This window comes from Trichomycterus rosablanca, chromosome 24 (assembly GCF_030014385.1).
Source record: "Trichomycterus rosablanca isolate fTriRos1 chromosome 24, fTriRos1.hap1, whole genome shotgun sequence".
Taxonomy (NCBI): domain Eukaryota; kingdom Metazoa; phylum Chordata; class Actinopteri; order Siluriformes; family Trichomycteridae; genus Trichomycterus; species Trichomycterus rosablanca.
In genome coordinates, this window is record NC_086011.1 from 4375121 (window position 1) to 4392496 (window position 17376).

At 37.3% G+C, this 17376-nt stretch overlaps 1 protein-coding gene across 1 annotated transcript in view; it reads left to right on the forward strand.

Annotated features, from left to right (window-relative positions):
- megf6b (multiple EGF-like-domains 6b) overlaps window positions 1-17376 on the forward strand; it is a 43407-nt gene that overhangs the window by 13979 nt on the left and 12052 nt on the right. Inside the window, exons 5-16 of the mRNA XM_062987026.1 lie at window positions 6886-7008; window positions 11789-11911; window positions 12133-12258; window positions 12805-12927; window positions 13072-13188; window positions 13461-13598; window positions 13692-13814; window positions 14413-14535; window positions 15078-15236; window positions 15865-15996; window positions 16164-16292; window positions 16552-16680. Of these exons, the coding sequence (XP_062843096.1) occupies window positions 6886-7008; window positions 11789-11911; window positions 12133-12258; window positions 12805-12927; window positions 13072-13188; window positions 13461-13598; window positions 13692-13814; window positions 14413-14535; window positions 15078-15236; window positions 15865-15996; window positions 16164-16292; window positions 16552-16680 (1545 nt within the window). The remainder of the gene's footprint in view (window positions 1-6885; window positions 7009-11788; window positions 11912-12132; window positions 12259-12804; window positions 12928-13071; window positions 13189-13460; window positions 13599-13691; window positions 13815-14412; window positions 14536-15077; window positions 15237-15864; window positions 15997-16163; window positions 16293-16551; window positions 16681-17376) is intronic.

Sequence of the window (17376 nt, forward strand, 5' to 3'; positions counted from 1 at the left end):
CTGTAAAAGTAAAACCTATTTGAGGAAACCCATTATCGACATGTATCCACAGGTGAACTGTAAAGATTTATGCAGTGTCACAGTTATGACTAAGCCTTCATTTTGCTTTATAGTGGTGCCTCTACAAAGTAAATCTAATTTATGGCTGAAATTCCTTTACACTTTTAAAATCCTTATTCTGATGGTCTTATGTACTTATTTCACAGATTTAACCCAGGCAGGAAAAATGACACTTACTCCAACAAATTCAGGTTTTAAAACATAAGAACAAATAAATTTTTAGCATAGACACCAACACTTTATTCAGAGTTTGAGGGCTTCCTTGTGGAATCAGGGTCTGGAGAACTTGCAGTCACTAAAGGAAAATTAAACGCAACTTTATTTAGAAATGTTACAGTTACGTCCAGGATCGTGGTTTGTCAGCGTTATTAAAGTTAGACCTAAATAATCTATAATGTTTTGTTTTAAAGCTGTATTTTAGGATCTTGTGTAAAATATATTGGTCTCAGGCTATGTTACATACCCAGTCCTCACTAAAGTCAGCGTGTGTCTGCATGAATGGCTCTTTTCAGATTAAATGAAGCATAATTTGTGTATCTCATTAATTTGTATATATCCCCATGGTGCACACTGGTTCATTCATAATCCAATCACATTTTTTTGCACCTTGTTGCTGAAGGAATTAATCGGTTATTAAAAGCTTAAGAGATTGCTAAGAAACAATACAAAGTGAAGAGGATTGGGGTTCCAGAAGCTGTAGGGCTCCAACACTTCTTGCACATTCTTTCCTATCAGCTCTATTCCTGCGTACATCTTCTTACGATATTCATGTATTCTAGAATTTTCTACAAACGGACACTCACCTTGGTTCTTGTTGTTTTGGAGTATGATGAGCTAATGTCTTTGTCAGTTAAAATTCCTGTTGGTTGTGTGTTGATGGCGTGTGATAGTCTCAGTTCTTCTCTGCCAGCACCAGGGTGGTAAAACCAGCAAAGAAATTGCAATATGGGAATTACCTGTAATTAGATTGGATAATAAATGGAACAAAATGCAAAAATAAATTTTACAAAGAGTATCATGGTTAGAATTTATCATAGCATTTAAAAGGAGTTATGAGAATAATGTGACAGGACAAAGAGCCAAAACAACATCAGAATGAATAAAAATGAAGAAAAATAATGTTTAAAATAACAAGAGTCTGGATTTCCTCAATGTATTAAAGACATTAAAAGACTGATAGTTGTATTAGTTATTACTTATTAGTACTAGCAAAATGTGTTTATTATTATTTGGATGATGGTGTTTATTTGATTATTTAGTTATTCCAGAGATCCGTGTAATTCAAGTTTTTATGCAATCACAGGCCTGATGATTATTGACAGTACTACAAATAAATGATCAGATTTTATTCCTAATAAAAACCAGTATAAAGACAGGACTTCAGTTACAGCACCAGCAGGTTAAAAATGCTGTAGACTGGGAGCATTTCTTCTTGTTCGTGCCGTGTCCCTACAGGCCTTTACACCTCCAGAAACAGAAGGTCAAACCATCAGGTTCTAACAGGTAGCGCACAGACATGGCGCACGTATAAGGTTAAAGTTCATTCCCCATAGGTCTAAAACAACATATTTTCTCTCTATGTTTACATCACGTAGACCCATAAAACACTCTTATAGGAAGTAGGTGAGAAAGCTAGCTTAAGGACATTTGAAAAGTTTGTTTTTGTCTAGAAGTCAGTGTGTCTCATTGCCAGGTATAAAGTCCGATGATGACTTGAAGAGGCATAGCTTTCACACTCATTGTAATAAGTGGGTGTGATTCATTCAAGCTTTAGTGTTCTCGGCAAATCTAAGCTTTTAGCATTTAACATTCTAAATTTAGGCATGTGCTCAGTCCTCTCCTTCCCAAATGTTGAAATGATATTTATTAATTTAGCAAAAATAACAAGAACAACCCAGCAGCTTATGTGTAGACTTGTGGTCACTATCTATGATGTGACTGTCAGTATTTTGTAGTTCTGCAGGCCAAGCACCCAGGCTGATGGGTACATGTTATCCAGGGGAAGACGGCAGTTATTTGTCTGCCATGTCCTGTCAACACATGCCTTAGGAACAAAAATGTGTGGAACAAAATGCAGCTGGTTGAAAAGAAAGATATGCAGAGAATTTGCCGTGTCTCTTACTGCTTTACTTTACTAAGTTTAATTTTAAGGTAATTCTAAAATAAAAAGAAATGCATTTCTGGTTTTTGCATTTATTTTTTTATTTCTAACCAGAAGCACAGCATGTATAAATATGCTCTTCTAGTATGTACGGTGACCAAAGATAAACAAATGTCACTTGTAATTACTTGCAGACTGTTTTTCTCTCGCTGTAATTTGTGGTTAGACCTCAAAGAGCTGATAAGTTCTAACAGTCATTAGAACCAGTTGTTTTCTCTGTGGAGCTGTATAGATCTAACTGTGGTATGTTTCTGTACATTAAATTAGGTGCATTAATATTCCTGTTGTAGTGGAAGATCTGAAATGATTCCTGCATACCACCATCAGAATGGCTTGTTCTTTCTAAATGTCTTTTCCAGCTGTTAAAGTTGTATCTCAGAATGAAATGTAGTCTAAGTGCAGCTGTTAATGTCTAAACATAATTGTCTCTTATTAAAATAACTATCTGCTTCTCTTCTTGATTCGTTCAGTTATACAGGTATAACTGATTACAATGCATGTAAGAGGGTTAAACCTTTCATAATAACTAATATAACTAAAATCCAGAGACATAAGGATAGAAAACAGAAAAAGATGGGACACATGAACACATGGAGCACATATGGAAGCAATAAGTCACGTCAATTACACTCCTGTTTGAACAGTGTAACAAGGGAGGATAGTTTAAAGGAATTACCACTTAGAAAATATTGTCACAGCATTTTTCAAATACATCTTCTCAAATTTGTACAGCCTCTTCTTTTTTTTTCTTTTGAATTAGGTCATATTTGATTGTTTGTGTTGTTTGATGTACAGCAGTAGAACAGCAGGAGGCAGTGTGTACTCTGTACTTCTCATATGCTGTATTGTTTATGTTTGTCTATGTAGCTCTGTATTCATTTACTCAATCATTTATAAGCTGGTTGTTATTTTTCTTCAGTGTTTCTCACTGTTCTGTGTATTTGTAGTGCTTATTTTTAATAGAAACAGTATCAGTGGTCCAAATGATCTTTGAGAAGACCAGTCATCTTCTTTCATTGCTCAGATGTCCACTTCCCATGCCTGTGTGTCCATTGTAGGTTATTGTGATGCTGGACAGGAGTTAGCATGGGCATTTTGGTTGGCCTGTGACTTTGCAGACCCATACACTGTGTGTTGTGACCCATTCACCTCACCACCAGCATCAAAATCGTCCTTAATTTGAGCCACAGTAGCCCGTCTATTGTTTTGTAAAAAATGGCTATAGCCTTCATGTTCTCTGATCTTTTATTTATATTTTAAGAAGTTTTTTTCTAAAAAGAGAAAAGCTAGCGGTGGTCAAAGTGATACTATCTTGTTCCAGTGATTTTCTTTGGCTTACATTCTGTTAGCTTAAGTCTCCAAAGCTAAGCAATCAGCTTCAGTCTACATAGCAGCTTGGCTACATCACAGTAAGACACACAATGTGAGTCTGGAATGCAACCACAAAAAACTCTGTAAACTCAGGCACACGTTGGGTAACGGAGCGCAAGAATCAAACACTAAGGTATTGCTGGGTTCATGTAAAATTTGTAATAACAAAACCCCAAACTAAAGTTTGTGTTGGCATAAGTTAGTAGTTTCAATAATACTGTATAATGGGCATTTAATTCCACACTTGTAACTTCAGTTGTATTTATGGGTTTGGCGCAAAAATCATTCAGGCCCAAAAACTGGTGCTCAAGTGCTGTGGTGGAGGCTTCAGAGGAGGTTCAGTAGCTCTGACTGCTGTTCTGTTAAAATGCAGTAAACCATAAATGAAAACATGCTCAGAAACAACTAAAAAAATATTTAAAAGTGGAGTGTGTCATGACTAGTGCATAGTGTGGAAATATGTGTGCAGAATTAATGACATTACAATGCTTGGTATGTATTAAATAAAATTGATAAATAAAAAAATGACTGTTAAATTAAGCAATGCATAATTATCACAAAAATATACTTTTCTTCATATTCCACCAGTCTAATTATTGCCAATTGACCTGTTGTGATTCTGGCAGCTTGTACCACCCCCATGTTGGCCGTGAACATGCGTGCATCTTTTTACCTGCCAGTGGTGAAGTCTTACAGATTCTTACAGAAAATCAACACGTACAGAGTCTTGCTATGAAACAGCAATAAAACCAGGTTGTAGTGCTGCTTGTGTTTCAAACTCAAGAGCTCGAGATCTTTGCACTGGTAGGCTAGCACCACCCAAGTGCCCAGGCTTTACCATTTTTTCTCAGTATTGCCAAATGTAAACTTGTAATGATTGCTCAAATACTACAGAGAGATAAAAGTTTACCCTTTTTTATATCTTGACTTTCAGTGGACAGCATCACTTTAAGTTGTAGCGTGAGAAAGCTTCTGATTGCTTTGTCTCAGTTTCATGATTCACCTGCCTCCAGGGTTCAAGGCAAAATGCACCTGTTTCCTATCTGCAGCTGACTGTGATTTAGCAATTGGTTCTCTCCAGTTATAAGTCGATTATGTGCTGCAGAGAAGATCATAAATATCTGTAAAATATTCTCAGTGGTCTAGTTATTGTGAAATAAAAAGTTTAAAGACATAATAGTTGTCAGTCAAGGAATGTAAAGTGCATGAAAGTATGTAATGGGAGAGACGATGGTGATGTACAATTAGAAGACATTAAATTAGTGATTACGTTCAGGCTGAAGCTCATGTAGAGACCATTTGTACTGGTGGTCCGTTGTCAATTGTTGAGACTGTCTGGGTTTTTAAGTTTGTGAGCTAAGAAATTAACTGTTAATTTGCCAAGATCAGATCAACTCTTTCTGATTAATTTTGACGTTATCAAATTGTAGACATGTATTGAAAAAGAAAAGCAAAATGGAGCGTTTACATCGCATTTATGAATCCATCATGGAAAAACAGCACTTTCGTGTTATAAGGGACAAAGAGGTCCCGACCAAACTAGCAGATTTTGTATATTGTCCTTGTAGTTGTGGACCTATTTCTACTAAATTTGATGTCATTTATAGGTAATAAACATGTACAATAATGGCTACAAAGTTTCAGAAGTTGAAGCAATAATTTTGCTAGTAAATAACAGAAGAGTTTTGAACTTGTCAACCCTGAGTTCAGGTGAGTGACCTAAAAACATACATAGCAACATTTACACACAGTTAAGTGTGTGGTCTGGGCAATTACTTTCTGAAGGATGACCGTACAGTCCCTTTGGGCCAGTAAGTTTAGTAATTGACCTGCAGGCTGACCTACGAAGAGACAGAGTTCACAATCTTACCGCAGAAGGAATGTGGTTCTTCAGGGTTTGTGATAATGACCGTCAGCATGACATGAGCATCTGCTTTGTGTATACATTGTTTGGAGGATTTATCTATCACCTTAAACAGGTCTTTGGTTTGTTCCTCTGGGCGAACACCGAACATCTAACCCTGCTGTGGATAATTAAGAAAAATAAAAAATCTAGTAAACTGTTTGGGGATAAAAGAAATAACGGGTTTTGCTCCATTTTTGACTTTTCACTCAACACATAAACAGCACCACCATTATTATGTTTATGACAGTTTTAATTAGTAGGTTTTGCTATTTTCAGCCATACACATTGCTAACAGGTGCGTACAACCAAGCATACAGCTGTGCATTATACAGTATATAAACATCAGCAGTAGAATTAGTTGTACAAAAAAACTTGATGACTTTGACCATTGAATTTGCCTTGCTAGAGCTGTTTAACTTTGAGTGCTTTTATTTTAGTAAAATTCCAGGAGTAACAGCAGCTCAGCAAAGCAGAAGCCCACACAAGCCTAGCTGGATGCTTGAAGTTTTAACTGCCTTCTGAAGCACAAGAACAATTATACAGGAGCTTAATGGCCAAGCCGCTGCAATCATGCCTATAAACACCAAACTGATATAAAGAGCACTTTTATTGGACACTGGAGCAGTAAAAAGTGTACTTGACAACAGTGCTGGATCTTACTTATCATATTGGCTAAATATAATGTTTTCCAGCAGTCATGTTCCACAATGTAAGAAGCCTTTACATAAGGCTGTATGTTCTGTTATAGGTGCAGATACTGACTCCTTAATGAGCCACATTGTTTTGGATGTGATGTTTGGGTGTCCGAACATTGTTGGCATATAGCTTATCGCACTTAAGAAACACGTTGCTCCAGTACCCACAGTGATGTACTTAATCTCTCAGTGACTGTTTGAACACCTCCAGGTGGAATTCCATTCATAATGAAGGAAGCTGGTTTCTGCTTCTCTGTGTGGTGGCATTGTGGTGAGGTGTTTCTTAAAATAAAGTGTAATGAAGTGTTTCCTGAGGAAATATCTCTGTGTGTTTGACGTGAGAGAGGGTGTAATTGCGATGTTGGAAACGGTATAAGCAGTTCATGAATGGATGCCCAAGGCACGATGACTAAGTTTCTTGCTTTTTTGTTTTCTCTGTAATATCTGGTGCACATTTGTTGCCACATGGTACATAAGATCATGTTGGTGCCAGTGTTAATAAAGTACCTGTAACCTTAAAGCTAAAACAGTTAAACAACTGGAGAGTAAAGAAGCACAGTTACTGTTAGAGATGTGTTATTAAATGTACATGTCTGATCATGTGTCAGGCATTATTGTCAATAACTTGATCTTCTGAATGATCTGAATGTGAATGTGTGATCAGACCTTCTTCATGGTGTTCTCTTCATCAGATGTGAACGAGTGTGAGGAGACTAACGGAGGCTGTGAAGCTCTGTGCTGTAACACTATCGGCAGCTTCTACTGCAAGTGTCCCTCAGGCCAGGAGCTTAAAGAGGATGGAAAGACCTGCCAAGGTAAGCACTGTCCATCAAACAACAGGTAGCTGTGTCTTGTTCCAAAGTATTATGGACACAGACAATCTCTGTACAGCATTTAAAAATTTCATCTGTAGTTATAAATTAGCACAGAAAGAAGAACAGTATAAAGAAGAACAGTATCTGTAGAATATTACTTTGTACAAACTTATGAAGTAGGTCTTACCACTGTGTGTATGTGTGCTTGTTGTGTGTTTCTTCTTCCATTTGAGAATGTTATTATGTTTAATTGTTTTGGTTTTTAATGCATTAGAAGTGGATCTTGAATTTTCTGTCATCTTGGCCTTTCAAAAGCAGCTTTAGATCGTCTAGACCTTCTCCATTCTTATCTCCTTTTCCTCCAGTCTTTGCCCTCCCTTGAATACCAGTTGTTTGTGGAATGTGTAGGATAATAAGCTCCAGACTTTACTTAAGGGCATGGAAAGTTAACATCCACCAGCTGGGATGGGTATGCCTGTACTGTATGTTGGCACATGGCACTTAAGAAGAAGCAAGTCTGGTTGTTGCCTGGATGAGAGGTTCATCTAATACACACTTCAGTTTTTAAAAAAACACTTTATAATATCATCTAGCCAAAGCTCTTATCTGTCGGCTCTTTGTCTCTCGGCTGTGTCACCGCTGATACATTGGAGACAATTCTGAGTCAGTGAATTATTACAAGCCATGTCATTGAGGATAATAATCTATGTAGTAAAAGGTAAAAACAACAGAACAGACTTATTTAATTGTAAAGTGAAACGTTGAGCTGTTTTAATACTACTATTATATTTAAAGCATGTGCTCCATATTATAGAAACCATAACATATGTCTGTGGGAGGTTTATTAAGTACAAACAGTCATGTACTTAAAAGCACCGAACATGTGCTGAAGCCCAGGATCAAGTTGACCTTAAACCCAAACAAGCATAGTAAGACTGGCTCATCACCTGGTGAGAGTGGGCAGCTTTTACAAGTTCAGTATGTTAGGCATAAGACTAAATAATCATATTTGCTTATCATTATTAAAATTGCTGCTATTTCCTACATTTGCTGTAAAATTGTAATTGTAAAATCTGTAGTTGTAAAATCTGACCATTTTTTGGGCAGCTTTCTTCAGAACATCCACTGTTCAGTGTTTTATTTACCTCCCATTTTACCATCCAGATAGACCTGTCACACCTCAGAAACCTCCTTCATACCCTTTTTTAAGGGAGGATGGAGGGTTTATCTGTAATTTAAAGTGGTATCAAGGGCAGAGTTGGCCAACTTTGCATCTTACATTGCTGAGTATATTTTATCATGGCCAGTTTTTAAAAGAAAGAAGATATGTGTTATAAACTAAACACACAAAGTTAAAATAATCTTGTTGTTTTTGGACAAGGCTGTTAGTAGCTTACAACTTCTGGGGAGGTTCAGGTTAGCAGATAAAGCACATGCAGGAAAGATGAAGGTCAACTTGTTGTGGACGAATATGCTCCGTGTATGTGGAGAATCTCAAGCTGCCTGCTTTACTAAATAGAGCTGAACTCTATTCATACTAAATGTTTACTACATGGCCAAAGATTTGTATACACAAGACACTTAAACAGAAATTTCTTAGCCAAAGGTATAGCAGTGGGTTGTAATTAACATGGTCTTGCTTAATGTAATTCATTTCTAAGGTGTTGGATAGGGTTGAGGTTTGGTTTTTTTTAACACCAAACTCTCTCTTTATTTATTCTACTTTACTTATCATTATTCCTACTGTGGATAGCACTGTCGCCTCACAGCAAAAAGGTCCTGGGTTCGATCCCCAGGTGGGGCAGTCCAGGGCCTTTCTGTGTGGAGTTTGCATGTTCTCCCCGTCTCTGCGTGGGTTTCCTCCCACAGTCCAAAGACATGAACTGGAGATACAAAATTGTCCACGACTAGTGACTTTTACTTTGTGTGTAATTATGTTAATTAACTACATTGTTGAAAATGTGGTATGATATGGCATACAGAAAATACAGAAACTGCATATTTTGGAGGACCCAAGCATTTATCATCTCTGCCTCTATGTGCCCCAAAAAAGTTCTGTAACATAATTTGTCAGGTGGTTTCACTTCATTCAAATTTAATCTTTAATCAAAGATAATTGCAAGAACTTAATACTCCTCCATAGAAATTAAATTTATTTATTAAATTTAAATAAATATCGGCCTAGATTGAGTGCATTCCTGTATAAAACGAACATCGTCTGTATTAAATTACATACATACAGTTGTGTTTTGTTTTTGTTTGATTAGAGTAAGACATACATGTAAGCATTTCTCTGAAGAGGTTTGCACCCATATGGTACTTATTTTCAATAAAAACAAAATGATGCCATTCAAAACAAGCTAAAACTACGTCCCCCGCAGTGATTTTGTGATGTTATAGTTCTACAATCCTGGTGAATATCATGCTATAGAGCAAAATCCATAAGAACACTAGCCTCTTTTATTCATTTTGGAGGAAGAGGAGCTTAGGTTGGCATTAGGAATCTTACGTTTTATTTGAAGAGAAAGCAGTAAGAAGCAGTAAATGTGGTTTATTCTAATGTAACAGGGAGGTAAGTCTGGCATATACTCAGAAATGAGCCCCACACATTATTCTCAGTGGGAAATGGCATCCAGGAGTGAACAAATCAGAAGGCTAACTTGTAATCTCCTGGTAGGATGTACAGATGTCCACAATCTGTTCTCTGCAACTTATTTAAAATTGAGCCACATGCCTGGTTTTGCCATATTACCCCACTGCAGCGCTTCACCCACTGACTTCCTGTAGCTGCCAGCATTCAATTTGAAGCAATGAAGCCTGGCTACAAAACTTAAATTAAACAGTTTCCACATACCTGAAAGCAGTTGTTCAAACCCTGGTCTGTGCCTCGGCTGTGGGTTTGATAATGACAGATAATGACAGACTGTTTTGGAAGGTACCTTGTTATGTGATTTTTAAAGCAACATGGGGTAACTAACAGAATTCTAACTTGTGTTTGTCTAAACAGCATTTGCAATCACAAAAAAAGGAAATAAATATGAACTTCTATAACCCAGTCTCTACAAAAGCTCTACATTGCAGCCTTTTAAAGCTAGAATTTATAAAAGGGCAGCGATTTGAAAACCTTTTGTATTTAAGACCAATTTTGAGCTTCATAATGTGATGTAAGGAGCCCCAAATCCAGACCCCTAAGCAAAAAAAAATAGAAATTATGGTCTGATGATTTTACTTTTACAGTGTTCGCTACATCTGGACAGATTTATGTTTGGAGGAAGTCAAAAGATGTTTTTTAACCCACAATTTGCTTCCAGGTGTTAAATGGGGGATTCATAATGGTACAGCAGCCATCTGGTGGAAATTGTTAGGTTCAGTGATTGGTATCATGGGTATAACAGTCAAAAAACATAAGGCACCTTTGCATGACAAGGTACATCTTATAAAGAACCTTAGCGGTCCAAGTTCCCACAATAATAATAGAATTCTCCCCATACAGACTGTTACAATTATTATTTTAAGAGTAGTTTGATGAAAACTATTTAAACAATATTAATCCTGTAATGCAGAATGAAAAGTTAATCTTCACGTCTTTTCAATTTATTCAAGATTTTATGTATTTAATAAAGTAAAGTTTTATTTTTGTGTGACTGAACGAAAAAGGGCTTAGAACAGAACCCTGTGGAACACCTCTAATGCCAACATATTGGTAATGGTCTGTCAAGAAAGACTGAATCTGTCAAGAATTTGTCTGATATAACATAGATATGTCTCAAATATAAGCTGCTATTTATAATCTTTATTGTATGTTTGCTTTTATTTGATCTATTTAAGATTTTTTGGATAAGGCACAGATTACAGGAGTAGATTAAACTGACTCAGAACACCACTTGAATTGCTGTTAAACATTTGTTTGCTTTTGTTAATTTTACCGAGTCATGGGAAAATAATCTAATCAATCTTGTGCAGGTCCATGAAAAGGTGTGGCTGCTTTTAATCTGATCTCAGTCCAGTTTTAGTAGCAGGGCAGTGTTACTGTAAACGGTTCCTGATCTGATTAGCTTTGATCTGAGTGGCTGCTTTGCTTTTAAAGCCATTAAAGTAAGAACAGCTTCTGCCACTTGTCAGTGAGGCGTGGAGTCACATGATCTGCTAATTCAGCATCTTTATTTATTTATATTTTTAGTGGCTGTTTTGGTTGAATCAGTTCTGTCTAAGATGCTATGGTCACTAAACAGTATTTATTTTTCATAAATAAAGTGATTAGAAATAAATTAGACTCAAATTATTTAGAGGACATTGTTAGGCATTTTTAGGTCTCCGGTACATGTTATAGATTTAACTTTTTTTAATACTTGCATAACTTTAAAATAAAGCGGAAGTAATTTAATGCTTTAAAGAACTATGAAAAATAAAAAAAATATCCTGTGATTTCGACATTACAACATTGAAATACGTTTAAAAAGCTTTTTAAACTAGATTTGAGTGGGTACAAGTTATCGGCTATGTGTGGTTGTTGATTCATTTAACACATCTGAAATCATTTAAATTCATAACACACACCACAAGAAAATTGTGTAAAGAAATTATATTGTTTAAATATACCTAAAAATGAAATATATTAATCTCTACTGTAACGTTACTTGATTTAATATTAGTTATTTTACCTGAAAGCTTCTGATGTGTGTAGTGACTTGTCTCTATAGAGATTATTTGCATTGTCACTTGGTAGGTTTGGTGCTTTATCAGTAAATCACATCTGTACATGTATGTGAACTTTTTGCAGATATTGATGAGTGCCAGGCCCATAACGGAGGATGCCAACATACATGTGTGAACACCCGAGGCTCCTTCCACTGCCAGTGTAACCCTGGTTTTCGTCTGCACTTTGATTTACAGACCTGCATTGGTAAGAGAACATACAAGTGTTAAAAAGTAATGTTTTTCTTTTTATTTATACTTTATATCATATCATGATTATTTAACTGCAGACTTCCTTCCAATGAACCTGTTACTCTTCTAATGCCAGTGGTTTCAGAAAATTGATATTTATGGCAAAATTGCTGAATCTGTTTCTGAAAAATCTGGAAACTGTGATATACTATAATTAATATATGTTTTGTTTATTAGGTGTCCACTCGTGTGGCATTGGTAATGGCGGCTGCGAGCACCTTTGTATCCAGCAGTCAGCAGCCGAGTTCCAGTGTCGCTGTCGACCCAACTACAAACTAGCAGAGGACGGCAAACGCTGCATCCGTGAGTATTTGTGTCCACTTTTATCCAAAATATATTGTCTAAGCAATTGAGGGTTAAGGACCTTGCTCAAGGGCCCAACAATGGCAACCTGGCAGTGGTGGGGCTTAAACCAGCATCCTTTCGATTACTTGTCCAGGACCTTAACCACTAGGCTACAACTGCCTGTAGTCACTTATAGAAGTGACATGGCTCTGAGATGAACTGGGACATCAACTGAGGCTTTCATGATCAACTCCAGACCCAGCCATACAAACACTATTGTGACTGAATGGGCACAAATTCCTACAGATACACTTTATAGGTCTTGTGGCTGTTGTTGTAGCTGAAAAGATCATACAGAGGTCACTCTGTTTAAAAAGCATTTACTTTTAATACAGGATGTCCAAACACATTTTGGCCTTAAGTTTTTCCAATCCTGCATGATCCTTATGACTTCAGAGATATCTGCTCCATTTTACACCTTTATTGAGCTATTATGACCTTCATGGTTTACAGCCATTATGTCTTGTTTAAAACAGTGTGTGTCATGGAACTGTATTTTTTCAGTGCAGGACCCGTGTGCTTTGAGAAACGGTGGTTGCTCTCAGGAGTGCCACAGCGATGGAGGCCGTGCTCGCTGCGACTGTCACCCAGGCTATACACTAGCAGAGGATGGCAAGACCTGCCAAGGTACAGCAGTCTGCTCAGTAATGGTTTAAAAGTGTTGGTGTATCTTCAAAGCCAGTTGTGCCATTTGCACGGCCAGTCTGCTCTGAACTGTCCTGATGATTAGCTGTGTGTGTGTGTGTGCACTTGTGTGTATGTGTGTTTTAGACGTCGATGAGTGCCAGACGGTGCAGTGTGCACATGGTTGCCGTAACACCAGAGGTTCCTTCGTGTGTGTTTGTAATGCTGGTTATGAGGTGGGAGCTGATGGCAAACAGTGCTATCGTAAGTTTGACAGTGTCCTTACAACGAATAATTTGACTGTATTGGCCAATTTTTTTTACAAACAAGTACTAAAATCATGTGGAAAGTCTTCCTAAGACATGCTAAGGGAGACAACTTTATAATAACACCTATGGTTTTGGAATGGGATATCCATCAAACACAAAGTCAAGTGTCCACATAGATCTCCAATATGCATATCAGTGGTATGTATTTAGATTATTATGGGTTTGTCTGTGAGTTTAACATATTTTTAATGACTGTATGTGTAACAGGAATCGAGATGGAGATTGTAAACAGCTGTGAGAAGAATAACGGTGGTTGTTCACACCACTGTGAGCATTCCACTAACGGCCCGGTGTGTAGCTGCAACCAGGGCTACCGGCTCGATGATGATTTGAGGACTTGTATCGGTAAAAAAAGAACATTAAATGTACTAAATCATTTATTATGTTGTTGTAGCACTGCCCTGAAAGTGTGTGTGTGTGTGTGTGTGTGTGTTTTAGACATAGATGAATGTGTGGATGGTAGCTCATGTTGTGAGCAGGACTGTACGAATTATCCAGGAGGGTATGAGTGCTACTGTGCTGCTGGATACCGGCTCAATTCAGATGGCTGCAGCTGTGATGGTGAGTAAAAACTTTTTATTAATGCTTTCATTATTATTATTATTATTGTATTGCATTCTATTCCAGCTACATTACATGTAATGTATACACAGCTCTGTCACTAAAGTCTCATTTGACAAATGTTAATTTCTTTTGAAAATTGGTAGCTTAGCGGTAAAATACAGTAGCCTTTTATTGCTGAGATCTGGGGGATCCAGGGTTTGAATCTCAGCTGTGCTAACAGTCAGTCAGGCGACTGTTGGACATGATTGCCTAATGTTGGGATGATGGCTGAAACAGACCAGCCACTGGGACTAGCACTAGTGCTCTCTCAATGCCGGTCCCAAGCCTGGATAGAAACAGGAGGCTTGCGTCATGAACTGTGCCATGTTTATTATGCAGACCAGATTTATTTTAGTTACTACTATTTTTGTTTACGTTTTAGGCAGAAATTATTTCTTGTTAAAGCCATGCTGTTAATCAACACTTTTTAGCCAGTAAATATTGAGAAATCTGCAGCTGAAGGTTTCAGCAAGTGATGAAATGAAAAGGACTTGATGCAGGGAATCACTGAAGCTGTTTAATAACTGGTTGATATTAAACAAAACTGTGTGTACAGATTTAGATGAATGTCTAGCTGATAATGGAGGCTGTGATCACACATGTCAGAACAGCGCTGGATCATTTCAGTGTTACTGCAGACGTGGGCATCGTCTGGACGAGAACCGTCGCTCGTGTATCTGTGAGTGAACTCATTTCTCACTGTAAATTTTCTAAATAATTTAATTTACTTTGTTACTTTCCTCAGCTTTTCTTTTCTCTATATTTGAGAAAATCATTGTGCTTGTAAAGGGTGCCAACTGTCTTCATTCATACTCAAGATTGGCTGGCATTGCATGATTGATATGGTGGACAGAAATGCCATTATTCCCATCAAGAGAACAGAGCCAGTCAGCTTCTGGCTCCCAGCCACAGGATTATCGGAACTCAAATTCCCGACCTCCGGATGAGGCTTTTCTGCTGTACTGATATTTCCAGAGCATGCCAAAAGAAAGCACTTTACTACATCACGTCACAAAAATAAGCATTAGAGGTTTTCTGGTCACTACTAAAACAATAAACACTGGCTGCCTTTAAATACGTAGTAAAGAGGTTCAGTGTTAGATTTCTATAGATACAATAGATAAATGTGAATGAAAACAGTCTGGATTAATATAAGGGGTGCAGGGTTCTATTACTCATTGATTTACTCATTGATTTACTGATTCTTGTGTATGTTGTCAGTGCTGGAAGATGCAGTAGAAGTTCTGAGCAGTGGCCTGGAGGAAAAACCTCAGCTTCAGTTGATATTGCTTCAGGATTATGAGCAACTGGAGCGCTATGACGACTACGAGGAGGACGAGGGGGAACTGCGAGCTGAGAGTACACTGAGCGAGAAATTTGGTTAGAGACACTTCTTCATCAGATCTGTTATTTGTACAAAGCTACTTCACAACAATGTTCTAGAATAAAAAGCCCTCGGAAAATACATTTGACTTCACTTGAATAGTACAGGTTAAAAAGGTACTTTTATAATCTGAACCAGAAAAATGCATTTTAGGCTGTTTGGAAACTATATCCTCTGAAACACTTTTCAGATTATTAAAAATGTTTACCTCTGGCCGAGGTAAGAGTAATCCTGCCTTGGCTAAACAGAGTGACTGAAATTGACTTTACTGCTGTAGTAGATTAGCCAGATACACAGAAACTACACTATTTAAAGCTTTAAAGGCAGAATGAGCAGAAATGTGTGGACAATTTGGAATTTAACAGGCAGTCAATGTAAAGTAAATAAGATCAGACTTCATCTTTCTCTTGTAAGAACAGGAACTGTAGCATTGAGGCTGAAGATAATTTAAAGAGACAGCAGGGCAACCAGCTGATAGGACAATTCCAAATAGGTTGTAGAGGTTAAAATAACGTACTAGTTTTCCAGAGTTATGTAAACTTCTTATTTTTGCTTTTTTTTTTAATTGGAATCAACCACTAATGAAGAAGAAGGGAAACAATAGCTGTTTGTTTCTTTTTGCAGTGTGTCTGAATAACACGTTTGGGTTTGACTGCAGTCTGACCTGTGACGATTGTGTAAATGGAGCAGTGTGCAACAAACACAAAACTGGATGTAACTGTCCAGATGGATGGACTGGGACTGTCTGCAACCAGAGTGAGTTTCTTATAAAGAAAGAACACAAAAGCCTTATGTTAATATAAGCAACATGCTTCTAATATCACTGTCATTTGCATTATGATGCAGTAATTAGATGTTTGTTTATGTGAGCTTGTTGATATATTTGTATCTATTGTGTTTTTTACATGTTTAATATGATGCAGCCTGTCCTGAGGGCTGGTTTGGCAGGAACTGTTCATTTCAGTGTAAGTGTAAGAATGGAGGTGTGTGTGATCCGGTGAGTGGGAGCTGTCGCTGTCCACTAGGGGTCAGTGGAGAACACTGTCAAGATGGTAAGTAGGTGTGTGTTGCTTGTGTGGTTGTGGGTAAAGTTTGAATCACTGAGAATCACTTACTATTTGTACTTAACTGTAAATTATACTGTAATGTACAATTGCTTTGTAAATTGTGCTTAAAGATAAATGATCATATAGAACTTTCTATACCATTAAATTAATTTATGCATATTTGACCCAGCATGTGTTATATTTGTCACATAGTTAAATTAGCATTTTTGCGTGTAGTGAAATAAATACAATGTGTATTTTACAGGCTGTCCTGCAGGATTCTATGGCAAGCACTGTAATAAAAGATGCCACTGTGCCAACAATGGACGGTGCCACCGTACATATGGAGCCTGTTTGTGTGACCCAGGATTGTACGGACGCTTCTGTCACCTGCGTAAGTATCAGAAAAATATCACTACACCTGTGGCTGGCAGATTTCAGGGTTATTTTAAGTTAATCCGGTTTCTCATGTGAACTTACTGTGTGGTATCTTATCAACAACTGTGTTTTATTGTGTAAATGGACTGATAGTGCAGAGGTCAGATGCAGTACTAATCTTTTTTTTCACTTTACATAAAAAAAAAAAAAAACAAGAGCCATGGGGGTACCAGGGACCCACAACCTTTTGAATTTTGAAATAAGTGAAAAAAACATCCTTCCCAGCATGTGTGTTCAGTTAGTTTCCATGTGTGGTGCAGTAAGCTCTCATATATACCATGATCAGCCTGATGTCAGTGTGTGGGATCAATTTTTTTTCTTATGTTTGTAATGAGCCAATTTCCTTTCCATGTTCTCCATATGGGATTAGTTTGTTTCAGGTAGTTTCCCCACATGGGATTAATTCATTTAAAATGTTTGCTCTTTGTAAGCGTTCCAGCTGTGCTTATCTACTTTCCTGTATGAGGGTCAGTTAGATTTACAGTACATTATGTTCACATACAAACGTTTAAAAGTGGGTAAAATAATTTCTACATTTTATATCATTCTGCAATTTCAGTTAAAACCAACATTCCAACTTACGTTTAAAGTAAGAAAAATGCAGTGGTGGCTCAGTGCAGTGACATTTTCCAATAAAATATGTACATTTCAC